Here is a 23,025-nt window from a genome sequence, read left to right as displayed (position 1 = left end):
TACAGACAAGAGTTGGCTTTATTCATGGACACGGTGGCAGCTGTGTCACTGGCAGCTGCACTCGTATTGCACATCCAGCAACGAGGGTGGGGGGATATCCATGCCACGTCACAACACAGCGTCAGCACTACAGGACCTCGGGGAGGGTGCAGGCACCGTCTCCACCCAGCAGGCTGGGGAGCGGGCTCGGATACCGAGGGCTCACAAAGGCGAAAGACCCGTCCACCCATAGATAGAGATAGATATATTAAAAAAGAAAAAGAAAACAAAACCAAAAACAGTTCCACGATGACCAGAGCAGAACCTCAGGGACACGCATGCAAGCAAAATGTACAGCAGCCCGCGCGCAGGTAAACATGCTTTGTACACACACAGACGCACCGGGACGCAGCCGGGGCTTACGGCGCTGGGAGGGAGGCAGAGCTGTAAGCCCAGGCACCACGGACACACGCACACACGCACACACAGCAGCCCCTGCGGGCATTGCCCACGGCTTGGGCACACGCTGAGGCTGCAGGGCTCGGACACAGCGGGTTCTCACTGCTAGACACGGTACGGAGACATGGACATGGTCCCTTGGAACGGAACTGGAGGAAGAACTTGTGAGCGAACGGGGCAGGGGCAACCCTGCTCCTCCCCGGCACGTGGGCGCTGGCCGGGGCCAGCAGGGGAGGAGCAGGGGGCTACCGGCGGTTCGTTGTGCTGCTGGTGGAAGAGGCAAGGACAGGGTTCCATTATGCCTCTGGCTCGTATTCCTGGTATTCCTCCTGCGAGATGGGAAAAGAAAGAGCAGTGAGAAGGCTCAGCTGGGACAGTTCCTCCAACCACACCTGCCTGACCTCCAGGCTCCCTGCTCTGGGTGCTGGAGAGCTGGTAGGCTCCTGGCTCCTCTCCCCACAGCGATGCCACCAGGCGCTGAGCACAGCCCGCATCCCTGCAGTGCCATCCTTTCCCCTCACCTGTGGGGACTCCTCGTAGCTCTCCCCCTCCGGCTCCAGCAGCGGCTCAACCAGCGGCTCTTCCACAGCCTCCTGGGCCACCTCCTCGGCCTGGGGGTGAAGCGGGTGGTCAGTTCCACGCATGCATCCCTCGAACGTCACCCTTCCGGGAAGGGAGTTACCCAGGGGACCTGGCAGGGACCAGGCACACGCCCACACGGGGTGGGATAGAGCCAGGACAGAACGATACGGGGCGAAGCGAGGGTGCTGGCAGGGCACCCGGTGCTCACAGCAGCGCACAAAGCTGGGAAGGGACAGGAAAGCAACTGTGGAAGTGCGCATCCCCGCAATGCTCATCCCCAGGCGGGTGACGCGTGCTTGCGCCTTCAGCCCCCCTCGAGGTGCCGGAGCATCCCGCATCCCGGGCGGGGTGGGGCGGATAACCCCTCCCCAGGGCCGGGCAGAGCGGCTGGAGGAGGACGGCCGGTCCCCCCGCGCGGCGGCGGTGCGTGCCGTGGCCTCATTTCTTCAGCTGCTGCTATTTTGGGCTAAGCTGGAAGCGAGAGGAGCCCGCCGCCCCTCCCGCCCCAGCGCTCCCGCAGCTGTCAGGTCACCTCGCGGCGCAACGCGGCGATGCCGCCCCGCCGGCCCCGCGCCGCCATGCGGGGATCCACGCACGCACACGTCCGCAGCAGCCGCGCACGCAGCCGCCACGCGGGGGACCCTCCGTCCGTCCCCCCGGCCCCGGGGACGCTCAGATGGGGACCCTCCGGCAGCGCGCCTGGTGCCACCGGGGGGTCCCTGCCGAGAGGAGGGCGGCGCAGCGGCGTGAGTGGGATGGGGGGAATCACCTTCAGGTCCGCGGGGAATTCCTCCTTCTTCACCAGCCCCGTGGCCGCCGCGATGTTGCCGGCGCCCGAGAACGCCGCTTCGCCCAGCTGGGACGCCTGTTCCTTCGCCTTCTCGGCCACTGCGGGAGCCGGGGGTGCGCGTCAGTGTCCCCCGAGCCAGGGAGAGGGGCCGGGGGGGGCTGATGGCTAGTCAGGCGCAGGACCGGGCTCCCATCCCCCCGCCCCCCCTCCATGCCCGGGGCCGCGGCTCTGCAGCTGGGCACGGAGTGCGGGCGGCGCCGCAAATCCTGTGTTGCGGGCCCCGTTATGTAAGTGGCTTTAGCCGGGTGACATCAGCCCCTCGCTTAGCCCCGACCCGGTTAGCACGGCTGCGCTTGCGGGGGCAGGAAGGACCGTACCTGAGGTGACGCCTTGCACCACGCCTTGGGTTTTGCTCCCTGGGGGAAGAAACAGAGAGAGACGTGGATCAGTGCGCCCCGCGCTGAGCAGCCCCCGATTCCCCCCACGGGAGGGCTGCCGGATGCACGGGGCGCGCTACTGCACGGAGCGGCCCGGAGATGCGGACAGCTCTTCTGCGGGACGGGGCCCCCGGGCACCGCGGGACCCCCGCCTGGGGCAGCGCCCCGGGCACGGCGAGCCCCGCTCGGCACCGCTCCACCCCTCGCCCCATGGGATGAAGCAGCACCCAGTTCCCAGCAGCCCGAAGCCGCAGCCCGGCTGCACCATTCACCCGTGTGTACTCCGGGGCACGAATTCTCCCGGGAGGGACAAACGTATCCCCGGCATTTCCACTCCAAGCCGGGCACATCTCAGCGCATCCCACCGAAGCTCCCCGCAAGCGGTGCCCGAGCATCGCCGCAGCCCCGCGGCGCCTCCGCTCTGAGTCCCGGAGCCTCCTCGCCGTAGAGCCGCGGGGGGTCCCAGCCGCGGGGTCCCACTCCTCTGCAACCCCTCCGCCCCATCCCCGCGGGCAGAGCGCTGCGGACGGAGCTCGCCGGTGCCGCCGGGGGCGGGGAGCGAGAGCCGGGGGTAGGGGGACTGAAGGGGACAGCAGGGGGATGGGCGGGAGGATGCAAGGGCAAATGCGGGAGGTTGCAAGGACGGGAGGGGGGAGACACGCAGGCCGGGTCGGCCCTTACCGACATAGAGGACCCCTTCCTTGGTCTTCTCGGCGGCCTCAGCCACCCCCTGCTTGGTCTTCTCGGCGGCGGCGACCACCCCCTCCTTGGCCTTGGACAAGCCCTTCATGAACACCTCCATGGCGGCTCTGCGGGGAGAGGCCGCACGGCTTCACCCCGGCCCGGCGCCCGCCCGCCTCGCGCATCCCCGCGCCCTCGATACCCGCCCCGCCCCGCACCGCCGCCCCCGATCCCGCACCGCCCCGCTCCCGCCGCGCTGCCCGACCTGGCTCGGTGGCGGGCACACGGGCACGCGGGCACACGGGGACGGGCGGGGCGCGGCGCGGGCCGGGCCGAGCCGGGCCGGGCTGCGGCGGGGCGGGCTCAGTGCGGCTGTGCCGGAGCCGCGTTGCGCTGTGCTGCGCTGCGCTGCGCCGTGATGCGCCGTGATGCGCGGGGGGGACCGCGCCGTGCGAGCTGAGCCGTGCTGGGCACCGTGCACGGCTGGACCGTGACGTGCCGAACCGTGCTGAACCGTGCCAAGCCGAGCAGTGCCGAACCGAACCGAGCCGAACCGTGTCGTGCCGTGCCGTGCTGAGCCGTGCCGAACCGAGTCGGACCGGGCCGAACCGGACCGTGCACGGGGATGTACTGCCCCCGTGTGGTGAGGTACAAGGGTGGCCAAGCACGGCTCTGCCCGATCTTGGCATGGCTTTGCTCGGAATAGTTCAGAACAACACGTTTTGGCAAGTGGTGGCTTGGCTCAGCTCCACACGGCTCAGCATGACTCAGCCCGGCCCAGCACAGTACGGCATGGCATGGAATGGCTCGTGTTGGCTCGGCACATCTTGACAAGGCTCAGTTTGGCTCAGCTTAGTTTGGCATGGTTTGGCACAGCATGGCTCTGTGCAATTTGAAAACGTTTGGCATGGCACGGCTCGGCTCAGCACAGTTCAGCCTGCTTTGCAATGCTTTGGCACAGCTCATAAAGCACACTGCACACTTTGCAGATTTCAGCACAGCTCCTCAAGCTCAGCATGCTTCAGCACGGCTTGGCTTGACACAGCTTGGCATGTTTTGGCACGGTTCATCATGGCTCAGCTTGGCACAGTTTGACACATTTGGGCACATTTCTGCATGTCTCAGCACATTCTGGCTCAGCATGGCACAGCACAGCTTGGCACAGCTCAGCACAGCACAGCTCATTATGGCTGACTGTGGCTAAGGTGAAGTCATGGTACAGCTTGGCGTGATTTGGCACAGCACCTTTCAGCATGTCTTGGCACAGCTTGGCACTGCATGGCTCAGTGCAGTCTGGCTCAGCATGGTTCAGCATGGCGCAGCACAAGTGGGCACAGTTTGGCACAGCTTGACACAGCTGGGCACGATTTGGATCAACATGGCTCAGCTCAGCCTGGCATGCTGCAGCACGGCTCAGCACTGTTGGATATGGCTCCACACAGTATGACATGGCTTGGTGTGGTTTAGCACTGCTCAGCTTGGGGTGGTTTGGCATGGCTAAGCTTGATGCTGCTCAGCACAGCTTGGAACTGTACATTTAAATAGAGCTCGGCTCAGTATGACTCAGCACAGTTAGGCACAGATTGTGCAGAACCACAGATTGGTTCTGCATGGCTCAGCTCTGCACATTTTGGCATAGCTCCGCACAGTTTAGGACAATCTGGCATGCTTTGGCATGGCTAGACTGGGCTTGGCAAGTCTCAGAGCAGTTTGTCATACCTTGGTGCACCTTAGCACGGCACAGCACAGCTTGGTACAGTATGGCACTTTATAGTTCTGCACATTTTGGCATGGCTCGGCATGAGCTGGCATGGTTTGCCTTGGCCCACTTGGCTTGGTTCAGCATGGCTTAGCTCAGCATGGTTTGGCATGGCACAGTTCTGCACATTTCAGCATGTCTTGGCATGGTCTGGCACAGCTTGGCAGATTTCAGCACAGCTCCTCATGCTCAGCATGCTTTGGCACGGGTTGGCTTGACACAGTTCAGCACATCTCAGTTCTGCACATTTTGGCATGGTTTGGCACAGTTCAGCACAGTTTGGCATGGCTCAACACAGCTCAGTACTGCATGGCACCATTAGGCATGGTTTGGCTTGGCACAGCTTGGCATGGCTTGGCATGGCTCAGCACAACTTGGCACAGTCTGGCTTGGCACATTTTGTCAAGGTTTGGCACAGCTTAGCAAGATTTGGCATTGTGTGTCATGGCTTGGTATGATACAGCTCAGCACAGCTCACCTCCTCATGGCATGGTGCAGTTTGACACAGCAGCTTTTAGCACAGTTCAGCACAGACCCAGCCTCTCCCTCCTGTTTCCTTACTCCTGATCCCATCCCTTGCCCCACCGCACCCTGTTCCCACTCCATGCCATCCCTGTCCCACATTCCAGCCTATCCCTCTGCCATCCCACTCCCCCAACCCCATCAACAAATTCTGGTCCCATCCTGTCCCATTACATCCCTACTTCCTGACCCTGCCCTGCCCCCTCCCTACAGCCTCCACACCCTCTCCCCAGCTGCAGCAGGGCACTTATCCCACCCAGCTGAGAGCCCTTAAAAGCACAGGGTGAGAAGAGGGCTGTGTTGGTTGGGATGGCTTCTGGGGAGCAGGTGGGTGTTTCCTTGATCCCATAGTTTCTATGGGACTGGGGTGGGCAGTGGGTACTTGGCAGCTTTGACTTGTGGGGCTGCGCCCCTATGGGGGTGGCTGTGCTGTTTCCCCAGAGGAGACAGGAGGAGCGGCGCAGGCGCAGGGCTCAGCAGCAGGAGCTGCAGGTGGCAGAGAGCCTGGGCAAGCACCCACTGCACAACAGGTACGTGGTCCTGGCTGTGGGAAGCATCCCAGCACCAGATGGGTGTCTGGAGTGGGGTCCAGCCTAGCTGACAGCCCTGTTGTCCTTCAGGTGGGCCCTGTGGTTCTTCAAGAATGACAAGAGCAAGATGTGGCAGGCCAACCTACGCCTGGTCACCAAGTTCAGCACGGTGGAGGACTTCTGGGCGTGAGTGCCATCCCCACTCTAGGAGGTTTGGGGTCTGGGGATTTGGGTGTCTGTGGGGCACCTCCTCTCATTGTTCTCTGTATGTCTCTGCTGCAGGCTGTACACCCACATCCAGCTGGCCAGCAAGCTGACATCGGGCTGTGACTATTCCCTCTTCAAGGTGTGACAGCCCTGCACCCCAGTACCATGAGGCACAGGGTGCTGCTTGGACCCCATCCCTGTGCCCCAAGCTGGCTCTGGCCGTTGTGAGCATTCCCTCTCTGTCCCAGGACGGCATCGAGCCCATGTGGGAGGACAGCCAGAACAAGCGCGGTGGGCGCTGGCTCATCACCCTCGCCAAGCAGCAGAGGCATACAGAGTTGGACCGCTTCTGGCTGGAGACGGTGCGTACCGGGCTGGGGCAGCGCCATCCCCCTGCTGCTGTCCTGAGCCCAGCCTGGGATCCTTCTCCTCCCTGCAGCTCCTGTGCCTCATCGGGGAGATGTTCGATGAGTACAGCGATGAGGTGTGCGGGGCCGTCATCAACATCCGTGCCAAGGGGGACAAGATCGCCATCTGGACCCGGGAGGCGGAGAACCGGGAGGGGGTCACCCACATCGGGTAATGCGGGGCGGGGCGGTTCCTGGTGGGGCCGACCCATGGCGGTGGGGCTGTTCCCGGGGCTTTGCCCTGAGCTCATTCTCCTCTACGGAGCAGGGGCTGGTGGTGGGGAGGTGGGCGTTGGACTGGGTGGGCGATGCTCCCCGTTCTGCAGCCCCCCCTTCTTCCCACAGGCGCGTCTATAAGGAGCACCTGGGGCTGTCGCAGAAGGTGGCCATAGGGTACCAGGCGCACGCGGACACGGCCACCAAGAGCGGCTCCCTCACCAAGAACAAATTTATTGTGTGAGCACGGGGGGAGCGGGACCCCGCTGCCCGACCCCGCAATGAATGGCTGCAGCTCAGCGGGCTCCGTGTGTGCTGGCGTTGTGCGGGGGTGCGGGGCGGGCTGCTGTTGGGGGCTGTCCCCGTGTCACCACCCGCTCTCGGGTTGTTTCCTAGCAGGGGGAAGGCGGCCGTGGGCTTGTAGACCGCGAAGCCGGGGCCGGTTTCAGGGGCTGCAGTGCCAGCTCCGAACCACGCGGTGGTGCCGCCTGCCCATGGCTGGCAGTGGGAAGGGGGGGGGGGGGGAAGATGGAACGGGGGGGGGTCTGCGGGTGCTGAGCTCCATCTCACGCGGCGTTAATGGCCCTTTGTGGCCCCAGCAAGGGCAGCGTGAAGGAGTGCGGGATGGGGGCTGCCGCCACTCTACGCAGCGCGGCCGCCCTACAACTCCCCTTGCTATGGGGCTGAGCCCCAGCGCCTGCTGCCCATTCTGCCAGACCTCCCTCCCCCTTGTCCTGCAGGCCACGCCGCCGTTCCTTCGCCCCTGTGCTGGGGGCAGCGAGGGGACCGTCCGCATGGGGACCATGGGTGAGTGGGAGCTGTGCCCTTGGGGTGCTCCTATTGCATCTCAGCAGGAGGGAGGCTGAGGGTACCCAGGTGGGCAGTAGGCTGCTGCAAGCTGCTGTGGTTTATTACCATTTGCGTGCAGCTGAAGCAGGGCTCCATTTGACTGGGAAAGTTATAGGAGCCATCACTCTCCCCGGCTTCATGGGCTGCTACCAGCTCTGCCTTTGAGGTCCACATCTGGTGCCCACCCTTTGGGGGTGTAATGGGCCCCATCCTTAGCTCCTGCACCCCAAATCACTGGGGGGGGGGGGAGCACAGCAAGGTGAGGAGGCACTTGGGGACTCACCACATGGATACAGGGCTGGCCAAGGGCCACCTGGAGAGAGCAGCAGTGCTGAGGCTGCCCCTCCAGGCAGTGTCACACCAAGCAGCTGTCCCTTGAGCCAGCTGCACTGGATGCCCTGTCAATAATCATAATTAAAAATTAATACTGATCAAAATGGAGAGGCAGATGGTAGCAGGGCTGAGGATGATGGGGGGAGGGTGTAGTGGAGCTGGAGATGCAGAGAGGACAAGGCGAGCTGCGGGGCTGGGGTTGAGGATGAGGGTCAGGATGCAGCCAGCACCCATCTCCTTGCTCCAGGGACTGCAGGGCTGCTCTGTGCTTCTGGAGGGTTTGAACTGTGGGCATGGCCAGTAGCTCCACGTTATCTCTGGAGTCCCTGTGGGGGACCTTCACCCCTATTGCCCACCCCATCCTGGTGTGGGTGCAGGCTGAGCAGCAAGGCACGTGGCAAGGGGTACCCATGGTGAGGGGTACCAACAATACACTGTTCCCATGACAACCTCCCCAGAGACGGAAGGTAGTGTGGGAGGAGGAAGAGAGGGGCCTATGGACCCTCCCTGTTAATGCTCCCACACGCAGCAGGGGGGAGGGACTGCACCCCCACACCCCATCCCGGGGTTTCAAGGCAGAGTTTGCACATCAGGGCATGACCGGTGGTGTTTGCGTAGGGTAGTTTGCATGGAGGGGTGGGCACTGAGGGGCCTGCATGGCAGGGAGAGAGTTAAGTGTTTGCAGGACTATCCCCAGTGCCAGAGGCAGAGGAGGGGCAGAGGGGGACAGCGTCTAGTGCCCTGTGCTGCAGGGAACCTGTACCTGAGCAGGGTCCCTCACTGTCACTTCTCATCTGCATGACGATGGCAGCCTCGCTCCTGCAACACGGCTGAGCACTCTCCTTCCCCGCAGGGACAGGCTGGCACTTCCCCACTTGGCAGAGGTGGGTGGGGGGAGAGGGTGGGTTGTGTGGGGACAGGGACAGCAGCCACGTGGCCGGGGGGCCTGCAGGCATTGCTGTGGTACTTCACAGGGCTGCAGAAGATGTCCTTCCGCTCAGACTGGTGTCCTTATTGCCATGGGGCCTTTGGGGTTTGCTCTGCTGTCCCCATGTGATGACCTCTGTGTACCCCATCCCCACCAGGTGCTGTGCCTACAGCATGGCACGCGTGCAGCCCATGCCTTGGGGCACAATGGGACACTACCCGTGGCACAGCCTCATCCCCTCCACTAGTGCCACCCCCTCGAAGGTTGCAGCTCGCATCTCCCTGTGACACAGATGCAACTGAACAGCTTGGGAAGGGGGGGGCCTCCATTAGCACAGCCGTGTCCTCACCGCATGGCACAGGGAACAGGGCTGCTGGCAGTGCCACGTGTGTCTGTCCTGTGTGCCCCCTGCTGTCCCTCAGTATGGGGCTGCTGTTGCTGCAGCCTGTGCCCCCCCCTCACCCAGCCCAGCGCTGCACCCACTGGGAGAGCTGGGATTTCCCAAGAAGTCAATGGACCCATCGATTTCCGAGCGCTCTGCCGGCAGCTCTCTGACCGCCCCACTAATTAATTGCCTTTGTTGCTGCTGCGGGAGCTGTGGACAGAAGGGTGGCTGCACCCAGCCTTGGGATCAGCACCCATCAGGCGTGCTCCCGACCCCATAGCGCGGGTGGGTTGGGGTGGGGGCTCTGGGGTCCTGGGGCAGCTGGGTGCGGAGCCCTGCAGGGCTGTGGGGGCACTGCAGGGTGTTGGGGGGGGAAGACTAAAACCCCATGCTGCGCTCCGTCACACGCTCATGGCCGTGCCCACGCCAGCTCCTAGCCACGCTCGGGGACGCTGCCTTTGTGCTGGGCTGTAATGAGATTTCTGCTTGGCTGCCTGGATAGAAAATCCGAGACGGCGGATGCAGAGAACCTCCCCCAGCCCTGGCAGCCTCCTGGTGCCGCTGGCTGTGAGGGACGTGCCCCAGCCCCACGCACAGCACGGCTCTGGGCAGAGCACCCACTGGTTGTGGGGTGTGGGGTTGTGCACAACCCAGAGGTTTTGCTGCCCGCTGCCCCTCTCCCCTCTGCCCCATCCCTTCCATCCCAGCCCAGGTGGTTCCTGGCGCTGTGTCACCGTGTCCCCAGGACCTGTAGCGGCTGGGAATGGTGGCACCGGCGCCGTGCCTGGGCTGGTGTCACAGCCGGCTGTTTTCCAGCACAACAAATCCATCTCCTGCAAAAGCAGCGAGCGCTTCCGTGGGCTGTGTGGGGTGGGTGGGTCGGGTGTGCCATGCCTTCATAGGGCCCTCCCTGCACCCAGCATTGGACGCAGTTAATCTGCTCCTGCAAATGGCTAATTTTGAAAATCCTCTTACCAGAATTAGGTCCTCAACATCCATATTTATTTACTTTTCATTTTCATAATCTTCCCGTTCCTCGTGTGGATGGGATGAGCTCAGACTCCCGGCTCTGCATTCCAGCATCCTCATCACATGGGACGGGGCCGGGACATCCCATGCCGTGCCACACTGTGCCGTGCTGTGCTCTGTGCTCTGCACCCCGTGCCACGCAGCACCACAGCCACGTCCTGCTCACCAGAGCCACGCACTGCGAGCTGTTTGTTTGTCAGCACTCCTCTCTCTCTGTAACTCAATTAGAGGCAGGCGGCAGTTTCGTTAATACAATGGTGTTTAATATTCCAGTTCCTTAAATACCACGAATGGATGGGGAGGAAGCGCGAGGGCGATCCATTATACATGAGCTCAGGCATAGATATATTTCAGCATTTCAAGAGAGTGTGGGGTGCCTCGGTGTTGGCCTCGCCCAGGTCATGGGCAGGGCTGCCCCTCGGCCACACGGCACGTGGTGATGGCTGGTGATGTCCCCAGGGATGCAGCCGTGTCCCTTGGAGACACCCAGTGCGATGCCATCAGCACCCGGGTGGCACTTTGCCCCAACGCAGCTGCTCCTGGGCACCAGCCCTGGCACTTAGGCTGCAGCACACAGCTCAGCCACCACCGTGGCACGCTGGAGAAAAGAATTAATTTTTAATTCCGTCTTAATTACTCCGAGTAATAATCCATTTACAGTACCCAGGAGGGCCAGTACTTCCAGCATTTCCCCAGGGTGCAGTGGCTGTGGGACACCCGTCCTGCTGTCCAGGCGCCGGGCACTGAGCTCACTGCATGGGCTGCTATGGGGACAGCCAAGGGGACACGGTGCTGCCCCAGAGGTGTGGCAGGGCAGCGGGGCTGGATTCAGCCTGTCCACCTCCTTGGCTTCCCCACAGCAAGAGGGAGAGCGATCAGAATTGAAAGTGATCTCCCCAATCTGTATTAATTAGTGTCTATTAACTCATCAGCGCGCCCAGCCGCTTCCCCAGTGACAGCTCTGCCACACTGGGCCACGGCACAGGAGGGACATTGAGAGTGACAAGGACACGTGTGGCAGAGCCCAGCGCCAGCATGGCACACATGCAGCACCGTCACCATGCCAATGGGGCAGAGCCAGCCCTGCTTCCCTGCCCCACACCACACCGATGGGTCCAGGATCTGGGCCAGGATCCCCACGCTGCAATGGGATCTCACCCCATTGGGGATGCGGTGGGATCCCAGTTCCCATGGCAGCCCCCTGGAGCTCACGTGTGTGTGGTGACTGCAGCAGGAGCAGATGGAGCCTCAAGGAGCGAAAACATCCTGTTTCCATGCGAATGCCATTAGTGATAATGAGCCAGCCCAAAGAAGTAGGCTTACTGCTGTGCCAGGCTCCTGCCAGGCATGGAGATGGGGCTGAAGGTCCTCTCCACCAAACCCATCGTGTGTGGGATGTGCTGCGGTCTGAAGTGTAGGATGGAGGACTGGGAGCATCCCGGGGTGCTGCCCCACGTGCCCCATCCCTGCCCATGCACATGACTCCATCAGCAAGGGGGACCTCAAAGATGGGGGGTTTAACTGTGGGAGGTTTGAGTGGGTCTTCCCTCTCTGACCCAGCCGGGGCTGTGCGGCTCTGCCCCACACGGCCAGTGTTGTGCAGGACAAATGGAGACGTGCGCTGCCTTAGTAGCTACTGCAGCTCTCGAAGGCGTCAGAACAGTTGTTAATTGCTCCTGAAGCTGCTAATGAAATTACCTCCACACCGTACTCGGAGCTGCTGCCTCGCTGCCCCTTGCCCTGGTCCTGGCCCTGGGATTAGGGGCCGCAGTGGGGACAGAAGCAGCTTAGCAGCTGTGGGCTCTGATTCCCATGGGGGTGGATGTCAGCTTGAGCACCCCAATAAATCCTCTCCCCTGGATGAGGCCCACGAAGAGGGGCAGGAAGGGCAGCCCCCCGCAGCGGGGTGCTGAATGGTACCCACGGCAGTGTGTGGCTGCCAGCGGGTGGCACAGGTCACCAGTAGCCCCACTGCTGTGGGCACCGCGGGAGGCACACCGGGTCTGGGTACCGCGCCGGAGGGGGGCGTGCAGAGCTGTGCCACGCGTGGGGCTGCTCGGGGAGGGGAGCGGCCCGCCGGTGCGTGCGCGGGGTAGGCAGTGCGGTGCCGGAGGGCGGCGCGCGGGGCGGGAGCGGGGTGCCGTGCCGTGCCGTGCCGTGCCGTGCCGGGGCGGGGGCGGCCGTGCCCGCTCGGCGGCGGGGGGCGCGCCCAGCTGTTGCGCCGTCCCTCCCGCGGGCGGGTCCGCGCTCGGCCGCCCCGCATTGGCGGCGTCGGGCGGAGCGGCGCGGGGCGGCGCGGCGCGGGCGGCAGCAGCGGCGGGGCCGGGGCCGGGGCCGGAGGCACCATGGCCCGCTGAGGGCCGCCTGCTCGCTCGCCCCGCGCCGCCCCGCGCAGCGCTCCGCGGGGCGCGCCATGGGTGCGCGACCGCGCCGCCGCCGGGCCCCCTCCGCCGCCGCCGCTGCAGCACCGGGAGCGCTCGTTTCCCTGCTCGCCGCTGCCCTGCTGGCCGCCGCCGGTGAGTCCCTGCTCGGCAAGGTCACCCGGGAGAGCGGCACCGGGAGGGCGGCGGGTGGGGGCCCGGCGGGGGGCTGCTCTCGGTACGCTCTGCCCGGTGCCCCCGGTGCGGAGTAACGGGGCATCTTCCGCCGCGCGGTGCCCCGAGCCGGGCGCTGCCGCCACGCGTACACGCGTGTCCCCTTGCCCCACGGCCTCTCTCTTCCGTGGGTCGTTGAGTGTCCCAAACGGCGCTGCTACGTGCGCCGGTCCTCACCCAGTGCGTGCGGTCCCCGTCGCCGTCCGAGCAGCGGGCTTGACGCGGGGGACGGGGTTATCCTCACCATGGGGACTGAGTCTGGGTGGCCGCGGCGTGGGGTCCGTGGAGCTGTATGGCTGTCGCTGCAGCCCGGCTGTCCCCTGTGTGCCGCACGCACGGACGGGAGATGCTGTGCCGGCTCACCCTCCTCTACCCCCCCAGCGACGGCGGGCCGGGGGCTGCGGGGCGGGAGGGAGGTGCCGGTGGTGGCGGCTCCTGGCAGGTGTCACGTTAGCCTGAAAGTGGCGGCTGCAGACAAAGGACCGAGCTGGGGGGAGGGGAGCTGCGCCCGAGCTGGACGTGAGCTCTGCGGGGGGGGGGGGGTGCACGGGGTAGGGGGTCCCTCTGAAGCCTGGGGTCTCTGCCATCACCCCCCGCTGCCACCACCACAGACGTCTCCTCGCCTGGAATCGACGCGCAGAGCAGGCGCGGTGGCACTCGGTTGGGATGAGTTGGGTACGCACCCCGCACTATGGGGGGGGGGGGCTACAGCCCCCTGCTCCCCGCAAACGTCCTTCCTAGGCGGGCACCCCGCACCCAGGGCTCCCCGCATGGCCCCATCCTCAAAGGGATGCTGCAGAGCTGGCACAGCGGGTGGCACGCTGCCCCCCGGCTGCAGCCACTTTGGGTGCAGAGCACCGCATACGCAGGGTGCCGCGGCACCAGCACCCAGCTGGGCATGGAGCACGGCCGTCCACATGGCACTGCGGGGCCGCAGTGACCCACATGGAGGACAGAGGAGGTGCTGGGACGGTGGCTGCGTCTCGTGCTGGGTGTGCAGTGGCAGACTCGGGCAGCCGGGGGGTGGCGGTGACAGCAGCGGTGCCGGGTAGCGCGTTGCGGGAGCTCACCCGTCAGCATCGTTCGCTTGGCAGGCAGCTCACAGCCGGCCGCGGCGCGACGGAGCCCAGCCACCTGCGTGTCCGGTGCTCTGCACGGTGGGCTGGGCCTCGGCGCTTTGGGCACCCCTCTAGTCCGGCAAGGCGTGACAACCCTTCCCGTTCCCAGAGATGCTGGGGGATTTGGGTACCCAGGTGCCTGCGCCGGGGCCCTGCCTGCAGCCACGGAGAACCGTTCTCAAACCTCGCTCTGCTCCCGGTGCCCACAGGGAAGGGCATGAGCAGCTGCATGGGCTGGGGCTCATCCATGGGCAGCAGGGCAGAGCCAGCACTGAGGTGCCGGGGCTGCACTGCCCAGCCGCTGCTCCGATGGGTGGGCATGGACAGAGACAGAATCCTTCCCATCAATGCCTGAGAATCCTTTCCTTTCTTCTCGGCCCAGGACCTCTTCCAGGGACCTCCGGAACACAGCCTGACCCCCCCCAGCTCACTGCATCCCACAAAGGGCCCAGCAGCAGGGCAGGCAGCAGGGCAGTGCTGGTGCTCGTGGGGCAGCTGAGAAGCTGCCATGCCAGCTGTCAGCACGAGCGTGGCAGACGCAACCTGCCCAGGGCTGTTTGTTCTGGCTGGGTGCCACGCGGGGCTGGCACTACATCAAACCTGGAGGAGCCTGGCAGGTGCTGGTGGGAGGGGACGGGGTGCTGGCGGTGATGCTTGGGGCTGGGCCATGGCTGCTGTTCCACCTGGGGCCACTCAGGTGTCAGCCTGGGGGGTGTCAGCATGGGGACCGCATACCGCACATCCCACCCTCAGTGCTTGCCCTGCCCTGGCTGTTGGCAACGTGGCTGCTCCCGCAGGCTGTGTGCTGCCCTGCAGATAGGGCACATGGAGATCCCTTCCGCATCCTAGGGGTGTTCTCAGGTCCCAGCCCCTTCCCTCCTAGCCCCAGGGCTGTGGCATGCTGGGGCTGCAGGTCACTGCTTTGTGGGCAAGAATCTGTGGGTGGGATGAAGCCAGACCTGGCACCAGGGCCATGTGTGTCCAACCACCCAGTTCCCCTCCCGCTGCAACCAGGGACCCAGGGCTGAGGGTGACCTTGACGCTCCTCCCAGCGGGGACAGAGCGTGCTTTGCTCTTTACTGTCAGTTAAAGGAGAGCCAGAAAAGCCGCTCAGCTCACCCAGGTCGAGTTCCATCCCCAGCACAGCCTGGTGCCAGCATGGGGCTAGGGCAGTCCCCAGGCACCACATCAAGCTGGCACCCTCTCCTCACACAGTGCTCCCATTGCTGCTTGTGGGGCTGGCGCGGCATGGCACACAGCCTGCAGGGGGATTGGGGCCAGGGAGGCACCCAGGAGCAGAGCTCAGTGGGTGCCATAGTGCAGTGGTTGAGATGCTGTAGTGTGCCTGTGGCGTGGGCACACTTTGGGCGGCGTTGGCGGTGCGAGGGTGCAGCCTGCAGAGCTGTGCCCACACTGGCACATGCTAATTGCATGTAATGGGGAGAGCGTTATCAGCTAAAATCCGTAATTAGGCAGTTCCATTGTCATGCAAACCCGCCTGACTAATTCATTCATAACAACCACACGCTTAATCAGCTCCCAGACGCTGCCACACGCTTGCCAGGAGCTGGGCACACTGTGATCCCCTCCCGCAGCGCTGCAGGACGTGGCTGCAGGGCTGGCTGGCACCTGTAGGGCACAGTCCTGCCCGGCGTTGGCGTCCGACCCCACTGGCTTTGTTCCCGGTCAGGATTGGCGCTGCCACTTCAGCCCCTGCCCAAGGGGACCCCATCACCAAGCCATGCTGGCACCCTTTAGCACAGCGTCCTCTGCCCCCCGGCCACCCTCCTTCCCCTCGTTTAGGCGGGTGCAATCAGCGGCAATTATCGCTTTAATTACCTGCTGCCGGGGTGCAGGCTGGGCGCCTGCAAAGTGTGAGGATATCTTTCATTTTAATGGAGTGCCAGGCCTGGCGCGGGGCGCGATTTATGGGGCTCCAGCTGGGGATTTAATTTGCCGGCTGCAGAGCCTACAGTGATGTGGAGAGATCCCCGGGGGGGCACAGCTGGAGGGGGCAAAGGCTGGCAGCCGGGTCCCCACCCCACTGTGGGTACGGGGGGAAGTGTGCGTTGGGTATGGGGATGGCACGAAGCTTTGTGCTGGGGACAGGGCTGTCATGGGGCTGGTGGCACTGCTGCAGTCACCCATGGGCAGCCCGTCCTTGCCAAGAGCACGCTGACCTTCCCGCGTCCCCACACAACAGCTGTGTTTGCAGGGTGGCAGCCAGGGTGCTGGGTGAAGGGGTGCTCACATCCCCCCTGTTGGCACAGGGAGCACCCGGCCCTGCAGAATCCCGAGGTCCCGTGTCCAGGCCCAGGCATGCCACCCCTTCATTAGGCTGCCCATGTGCTCGTTAGCCCACGTGGGTGGGGGATAATTGATAATAAAGCCCTGCCTAATGCACTAGGTTTACTGGCGATGATTTATCAAGCTGCCGTCCCAATTACCCGCTCTGCTGCTGAGACAGCGGCTGTTCGGGGCCGTGCTCCCTGCACTGCAGGGGGGGGTGCTGGAGGGGAGCGGGACCCAGAGCCCCCCATCCCCGTCCCCCATCCTCCCCGAAGTTAGGTGGCTCCGCTTGCCAAGGTGACATGAGCATCTCTCCTGTTTCCATGGTGACGCAGCAGCAGGTGAGCGCGAGGCCGAGCGCGCAGTGTGGGAGCCCTGCACACACGTGGGGTGTCTGTGGTGCTTGGTGTGTCTGCAGTGGGGGCTGCCCACGGTCTGTGAGACATGTGTGGTGCTCAGGGTGCTCGTGGCACCTGGGGGTGCTCACAGTGTGTGGGACATCACTGGTGCATGGGGTGCCCTGAAGGTATTTGGGATGGCTGTTCTCAAGGTGCCCGAGGTGCAGGAAGAGCCAGGGCTTCTTGGGGTGCCTGTGAAACTTGGGCTGCATGTGCTGCATGCAGCACCCACACCATGGCTGCCCTGCCTCATGGCTGCAGCCCCACTGAAGCCCCTCGGTGCCATCACTGTGCTGTGGCACTGCCCTGCTGGTGACAGGATGGCATTCCCCCCCAGGAGCTCCATGTGCTGCATTGCACTCAGTGCCCATCCCCGCAGTTTGCTGCCCCTGCTCTCACCCTGCCCACCAGGTGCCCTGTTGTGGGGGTGGCTGGGGCGGCTCCTGGGATGCTGCCTCCCACGTCCCTCCACGCAGCTGAGATGGACAAACACCCACCTCAGAGCTCTGTGGCCCCATTCTGCGGGTGATGAAAGGCAGCTCTCCAGAGCTCTGCTCACCCATTCGCCGTCATGCCAGCCGCAGCCCGGCAGCTTGATTGCTGTGCGGAGGCAAAGCAGTGATTTCATCCATATTTGGCACTGGATAGCCCTTCTGCCCAGCACAGCCCCGGGGTGCATTGGTGGGAAGTGTAAGGGGTGCCCATGGGATAAAGATGTGGGGACCGCAGGGCCCTGTGCCACTGCTGGCACACGTGGCCACACTGCCGGGGGGGGACTGCAGCCCACGTCCGCACCATGACCCCCAGGCCAACCCCAGGCTGCGGCTGGGGGGGTCATTAAAGCAGTGAAATATGAAATGCCTGTCTATCCCGGACAGGGGTTTTAATTAAATTAATTGCTAGTGACATTGTAAAAGTGCTGATGGGGTAATAACCGGCGCGTTATGGTGGCCGTTCATCTTCCCTGTGTAAATGAGCTGCCGCACCTTGCCCGTCCCGGTGGGCATGGCAGCTGGGAGTGCTCAGCATGGCTCCCTGCCGTGGAGAGACCCTGTCTGTCCGGGGGGAGCAGTGTGTGCTGACCGCCCCCTGACGGCTCAGCCAGGACCCGAGGGATGCCTGTGTCCCCAGCGCCCCCCATGTCCCCGCTGTGTGAGTGGGCAGGTGCCCCTGTGCCCTATGTGATGAGTGGGGGCACAGTGGGTGCATGGGGGGCAGCGGGCGGGTGCCAAACGAAAGCACTTAATTACTGCGCATTCCATCCCATTTAATTGCTTATTAAATCCTAACCAGCCAATTAGCAGCAGCAATTACAGCTTCATTCGGTGACACAATCGCTATTTTATCGTTTGTTAATCAAATGCTTATTTAGGGCCCTGTTTTATTAACTCTCTCTGCAGCGGGTGCCTGAGTGGGGCTGGGGACACGGGCACCTCCAGGCCGTGCCACGTGCCCTGTCCCCAGTGTCACCATCCCTGTGGTGTCCTCGTGTGTGGCTCCCACAGCTGAGGGGATGCCTGACACCACCAGAGATGCCATCTCCCCCCCTTGGGACATTGGGGACACCACCAGTCCCCATGTACCATGTATGTGCCCGCTCCTGGAAGCCACCATACCTCGTGGCACGGGAGTGGGGTGTGCACCCCATGGCTCCCACTGGGTAGGATGCAGCGGGCAGGATGTGTCCCTGGTGATGTTCAGGGGGATGGGAGCAGCGGGCACTGTGCTGTGCCCTGGGGGAGTGAGCGATGTCCCTTATTGGTCACACTCCATTTGCTTTTCATTAGCGCTAAGTGCAGACATGAGGGATCGGTGTGGGTTCAGTGGGCACAGCCACCGTGCTGCTCCTTTCGCCGACAGATGTGGAGGGGGGGGACTGATGGCATGGCGGGGGGGGGGACAGCTGCAGGACATGGGGCCGTTGGTGTCCCTGGAGGTGGCTGATCCCCCGTGTCCCCATAGGCGCCCAGCAGAGTGTGACGGTGGCCAGCCCTGCGTCGGGTGCGTCCCCCGATTTGCTGCCCCACTTCCTGCTGGAGCCTGACGATGTCTACATCGTGAAGAACAAGGCAGTGAGCCTGGCCTGCCGCGCCACCCCCGCCACACAGATCTACTTCAAGTGCAATGGGGAGTGGGTGCACCAAGGTGACCACATCACGCAGCGCAGCACTGACCGCAGCACTGGTGAGTGCTGGTGGCACCGCTTCCCCGGAGCAGCAGCACTTGTGGGTGTGGGGAGCGTCCGGCATCGCTCTGGGGTTGCAGATGGGTGGGGACCCAGGTGATGTGCCCCATCCCATCCTAGGGCTGCCCGTGATGGAGGTGCGCATTGAGATCACCCGCCAGCAAGTGGAGAAGCTCTTTGGTCTGGAGGAGTACTGGTGCCAGTGCGTGGCTTGGAGCTCCTCCGGCACCACCAAGAGCCAGAAGGCCTTTGTGCGCATCGCCTGTAAGTGCAGGGGCAGCCCCAGTGGGTCCTCATGGAAGACAGGGCACAGGGTGCTGGAACCCCTCCCTGCTCACCTCTGACCTCCCCAGATCTGCGCAAGAACTTTGAACAGGAGCCGACAGCCAGGGAGGTGTCCATCGAGCAGGGCGTTGTGCTGCCGTGCCGCCCTCCTGAGGGCATCCCTCCTGCTGAGGTGAGCCAACGGTGATGCGCCAGGGGTCTCTGCCTGCCCCTTTGTGCCCGGTGACATCCCTGTGCCCCACAGGTGGAGTGGCTGCGCAATGAGGAGCTGGTGGACCCGGCGCTGGACGCCAACGTCTTGGTGACGCCGGAGCACAGCCTGGTGCTGCGCCAAGCCCGCCTGGCCGACACTGCCAACTACACCTGCGTGGCCAAAAATATCGTGGCACGCCGACGCAGCGCCTCCGCCGCCATCACCGTCTATGGTACGGCCCCGCTGCTCCCTCCTCACCATGCTCCCACGGCGTCTCCCGGTGTCCCCCAGCCAACGGGTTCCTCTTCCCGCAGTGAATGGTGGCTGGTCGACGTGGACGCAGTGGTCGGGCTGCAGCACCAGCTGCGGAAGGGGCTGGCAGAAGCGCAGCCGGACTTGCACCAACCCCACGCCCCTCAATGGGGGAGCTTTCTGCGAGGGGCAAAATGTGCAGAAAAGCGCCTGCACCACCCTCTGCCCAGGTACCGCTGTGCCCGCCATGGGCGCATCCATCTCAGCCCTGGCGCAGGGAAGGGGCACAGGGGATGGTGGCAGGGGCTGATGCCCGTTGTGCCCGCAGTGGATGGAGACTGGTCGGAGTGGAGCAAGTGGTCGGTGTGTGGGGCCGAGTGCACACACTGGCGGAGCCGCGAGTGCTCTGAGCCTGCACCCCGCAATGGAGGTCAGGAGTGCCACGGCCCGGAGCTGGAGACCCACAACTGCACCTCCGAGCTGTGCAGCCCCAGTGAGTGCCATGGGAAGGGCATAAGGGGGGCCCTCAATGTGCTCGTGGAGTGCTGATGCTCTGCTTCACACAGCCGCCCCGGGTGCCGAGGACCTGGCGCTGTACGTGGGGCTGATTGCCGTGGCCGTGTGCCTGGTGCTGCTGCTGCTGGTGGGTGTGCTTGTGTACTGCCGCAAGAAGGGCGGCCTGGATGCTGACGTGGCGGACTCCTCCATCCTCACCACTGGCTTCCAGCCCGTCAGCATCAAGCCCAGCAAGGCTGGTGAGTGAGGGCTATGTGCTCAAGCTGCTGTTGGGACACTGTGTCCTCCAGTCCCCGGGGGTTCTCTGGGCCCTGGATGGGGTTTCAGTGTGTCACAGACCTCTAGACCCTGGGTAGGAGCTGTGCTCTCCATCTAGCCCCTGGGAGTCCCCCATGGGAACTGTAATTAAAGGGTCAGTGCTTTGTGTCCCCAGAACTGTGGGAATGCACTTTGTACCTTATAGAGTCTCTGGGAAGTGACCGAGTGCCCTCTGGGCGCTGTGTTATAGAGTCAGTGCTTTGCATCCCAAGGGACCCTGGATGCAGGGCTCTGTGCCCTATAGGGTCCCACCCAGGTGGACCCTCAGAGGCGCCCATGTCCCACACAATGGCACCCAGCCCCACAGCCCTGCTCTGTGCCGCAGACAACCTGCTCACCATCCAGCCCGACCTCAGCACTACCACCATGACCTACCAGGGCTCACTGTGCCCACGCCAGGATGGCCCTGCCAAGCTCCAGCTCCCCAATGGACACCTGCTGAGCCCGCTGGGCGCCGGGCGGCACACGCTGCACCACAGCTCACCTGCTGCCGAGGGAGCTGACTTCATGGCCCGGCTCTCCACCCAGAGCTATTTCCGCTCGCTGCCCCGCGGCACCACCAACATGGCCTATGGCACCTTCAACTTCCTGGGGGGGCGGCTCATGATCCCCAACACAGGTACGGAAGGCACTGGGGGGCCGCTGGGCTCCAGGAATGGGCTCAGCATCCCCATCCCACAGGTGTCAGCTTGCTGATCCCTCCCGACGCCATCCCCCGAGGGAAGATCTACGAGGTGTACCTCACGCTGCACAAGCACGAGGAGGTGAGGTAGGTGCTGGGTCTGCCAAGCGATTGGGGTTACGGGGCTGCCCGCTGCGCTGAGCCCAAACCAGCCCTGTGCCCTTCCCTGGGCTTCCGGGGAGCTGGTGAGACTGCAGGGCTGTGCACCACACCAAACCCATCCCAACCCTACGTCCCTCCGCCAGGCTGCCCCTTGCTGGCTGCCAGACGCTGCTGAGCCCTATTGTCAGCTGCGGCCCCCCCGGCGTGCTGCTCACCCGTCCCGCCATCCTGGCCATGGGGCACTGCGTGGAGGCGGGCGCTGAGCACTGGAGCCTGCGGCTGAAGAAGCAGTCGTGCGAGGGGACGTGGGAGGTGAGCAGCCACCAGGGCGGGGGTCCCTGCCAGGGGGGATCGAGGGGGTCTCCGTGCTCTCATCGCGCGTCTCGGTGCCGCAGGACGTGCTGCAGCTGGGCGCCGAGCCACGCACCGAGCTGTACTACTGCCAGCTGGAGGCACAGGCGTGCTACATCTTCACCGAGCAGCTGGGCCGCTTCGCGCTGGTGGGCGAGTCGCTCAGCATGGCGGCCTCCAAGCGCCTCAAGCTGGTCCTCTTCGCGCCCACCGCCTGCCCCTCGCTTGAGTACAACATCCGTGTCTACTGCCTCAGCGACACGCAGGACGCGCTGAAGGTATTGGGGTGTGATGGGGGGTGTCTGCCTCCCCCCCCGGGCCCTGCCCCACACTGTCTGTGCATGCAGGAGGTGATGCAGCTGGAGAAGCAGATGGGAGGGCAGCTGATCGGGACCCCCCGTGTACTGCATTTCAAGGACAGCTACCACAACCTGCGGCTCTCCATCCACGACATGCCCAGCTCCCTCTGGAAGAGCAAGCTGCTTGCCAGTTACCAGGTAAGGAGAACGCAACGAGGGGGCTTGCTGCAGCACCCAGAGCTGTGACCGCCGGCCGTGTCTTGCTGCAGGAAATCCCTTTCTACCACATCTGGAGCGGGCTGCAGCCCTACCTGCACTGCACCTTCACCCTGGAGCGCCTCAGCCCCAGCACCTGCGAGCTGGCCTGCAAGATCTGGATCTGGCAGGTGGAGGGTGATGGGCAGAGCTTCACCATCAACTGCAACATCGCCAAGGTGAGTGCGTGGCAAGGGGAACCCCCAGCACCCCCTGGGCTGCACTCATTCTATGGCACTTCCCTTACAGGACACGAGGTTTTCGGACTGGCTGGTCCCTGACAGTGAGGTGGGCTCCCCGGCCCTGGTGGGTCCCAGTGCCTTCAAGATCCCCTTCCTCATCCGCCAGAAGATCATCAGCAGCCTGGACACGCCGTGTGCCCGTGGGGCCGACTGGAGGACGCTGGCCCAGAAACTCAACCTTGACAGGTGGGATGGGTTCAGAGATGGGGAAGGGACATCTGCCCTCATCCTGCACTCTGATAGCCATGAGAACGGGGTGGAGCTGACGGCGGGGCCATCCCCATCCCCGCACCCCAATGCCATCCCTCTTCCCCACAGCCATGTCAGCTTCTACGCCTCCAAGCCCAGCCCCACGGCCATGATCCTCAACCTGTGGGAGGCCCGACACTTCCCCAACGGCAACCTCTCACAGCTGGCTGCCGCTGTGGCCGAGGTGGGCAAGCAGGACAGTGCCCTCTTCGCCGTTTCTGAAGCCGAGTGCTGAGTTCCTGGGCTCTGTGGGGCAGGGTGGGGGCCCTGGCCGGCCCCTGGGCCCCACTGCTGCCCCACAGCCCCTGGCCTGTGCCCCCATGGCGCTGGGTGGCCGGGCGGGGTGCCGTGTGTGCGTGGTGCGTGCGGTGCCGTCGTGCTGTCTGCGCTTGGGGCTGGGCGGCCCCGGGCCCCGTGCCGTGTTGTGTAAAGACCGTTTTTTTAATTCTGTATCAAGTGCATTCAAGTATTTACACTTGGCCTTATGTACATAGCGGTGCCGCAGGGCGGGGGGGTCTGGCGGACGTGAATGTAAATAAATTCGATATATATTGCTACGCGGGGCTCCGTGCCGTGCCCCAGTCCCGTAACACCCATCCTGGGA

The 23,025-nt window shown here is 64.0% G+C and overlaps 3 protein-coding genes across 3 annotated transcripts; 2 read left to right on the top strand and 1 right to left on the bottom strand.

Annotated features, from left to right (window-relative positions):
• Window positions 1-3,291, bottom strand: SNCB (synuclein beta). Its single transcript, XM_048960536.1, has 6 exons — window positions 3,194-3,291; window positions 2,929-3,056; window positions 2,188-2,226; window positions 1,790-1,908; window positions 960-1,049; window positions 1-767 (listed from the first exon to the last, which is right to left on the bottom strand). Exons 2-6 carry the CDS (start codon window positions 3,047-3,049, stop codon window positions 735-737), a joined length of 402 nt encoding a protein of 133 aa, XP_048816493.1. The 5' UTR covers window positions 3,050-3,056; window positions 3,194-3,291; the 3' UTR covers window positions 1-734.
• Window positions 3,292-5,461: 2,170 nt separating this feature from the next.
• Window positions 5,462-7,041, top strand: EIF4E1B (eukaryotic translation initiation factor 4E family member 1B). Its single transcript, XM_048960554.1, has 7 exons — window positions 5,462-5,536; window positions 5,651-5,739; window positions 5,830-5,925; window positions 6,022-6,085; window positions 6,195-6,308; window positions 6,386-6,525; window positions 6,699-7,041. The coding sequence occupies exons 1-7, from the start codon at window positions 5,519-5,521 to the stop codon at window positions 6,811-6,813; spliced, it is 636 nt and encodes a 211-aa protein (XP_048816511.1). The 5' UTR covers window positions 5,462-5,518; the 3' UTR covers window positions 6,814-7,041.
• A 5,465-nt stretch (window positions 7,042-12,506) lies between these two features.
• On the top strand, window positions 12,507-22,978 carry UNC5A (unc-5 netrin receptor A). Its single transcript, XM_048960414.1, has 16 exons — window positions 12,507-12,609; window positions 18,455-18,676; window positions 18,798-18,941; window positions 19,031-19,134; window positions 19,207-19,387; window positions 19,470-19,637; window positions 19,736-19,900; window positions 19,974-20,162; window positions 20,567-20,860; window positions 20,923-21,010; window positions 21,169-21,337; window positions 21,421-21,654; window positions 21,724-21,873; window positions 21,945-22,109; window positions 22,180-22,358; window positions 22,491-22,978. Exons 1-16 carry the CDS (start codon window positions 12,507-12,509, stop codon window positions 22,654-22,656), a joined length of 2,721 nt encoding a protein of 906 aa, XP_048816371.1. The 3' UTR covers window positions 22,657-22,978.
• The last annotated feature ends 47 nt before the right edge of the window (window positions 22,979-23,025 follow it).

This window comes from Lagopus muta, chromosome 14 (assembly GCF_023343835.1).
Source record: "Lagopus muta isolate bLagMut1 chromosome 14, bLagMut1 primary, whole genome shotgun sequence".
Classification (NCBI taxonomy): domain Eukaryota; kingdom Metazoa; phylum Chordata; class Aves; order Galliformes; family Phasianidae; genus Lagopus; species Lagopus muta.
The sequence above is the reverse complement of the archived record's forward strand: the minus strand, read 5'-3'. Positions and strand labels throughout refer to the sequence as shown.

Bases quoted from the DNA above. Each gene is read 5' to 3' on its own strand.
- SNCB (XM_048960536.1), bottom strand. From the start codon at position 3,049: ATGGAGGTGTTCATGAAGGGCTTGTCCAAGGCCAAGGAGGGGGTGGTC. The intron at 2,227-2,928 runs GTAAGGGCCGAC...TTCTTCCCCCAG, and splicing joins GGAAGGGGTCCTCTATGTCG to GGAGCAAAACCCAAGGCGTG. The intron at 768-959 runs GTGAGGGGAAAG...CCCATCTCGCAG, and splicing joins GCTACGAGGAGTCCCCACAG to GAGGAATACCAGGAATACGA.
- UNC5A (XM_048960414.1), top strand. From the start codon at position 12,507: ATGGGTGCGCGACCGCGCCGCCGCCGGGCCCCCTCCGCCGCCGCCGCT. The intron at 19,135-19,206 runs GTGAGCCAACGG...TGTGCCCCACAG, and splicing joins AGGGCATCCCTCCTGCTGAG to GTGGAGTGGCTGCGCAATGA. The intron at 19,638-19,735 runs GTACCGCTGTGC...TTGTGCCCGCAG, and splicing joins CTGCACCACCCTCTGCCCAG to TGGATGGAGACTGGTCGGAG.
- EIF4E1B (XM_048960554.1), top strand. The intron at 5,926-6,021 runs GTGAGTGCCATC...TCTCTGCTGCAG, and splicing joins ACGGTGGAGGACTTCTGGGC to GCTGTACACCCACATCCAGC. The intron at 6,086-6,194 runs GTGTGACAGCCC...TCTCTGTCCCAG, and splicing joins GTGACTATTCCCTCTTCAAG to GACGGCATCGAGCCCATGTG.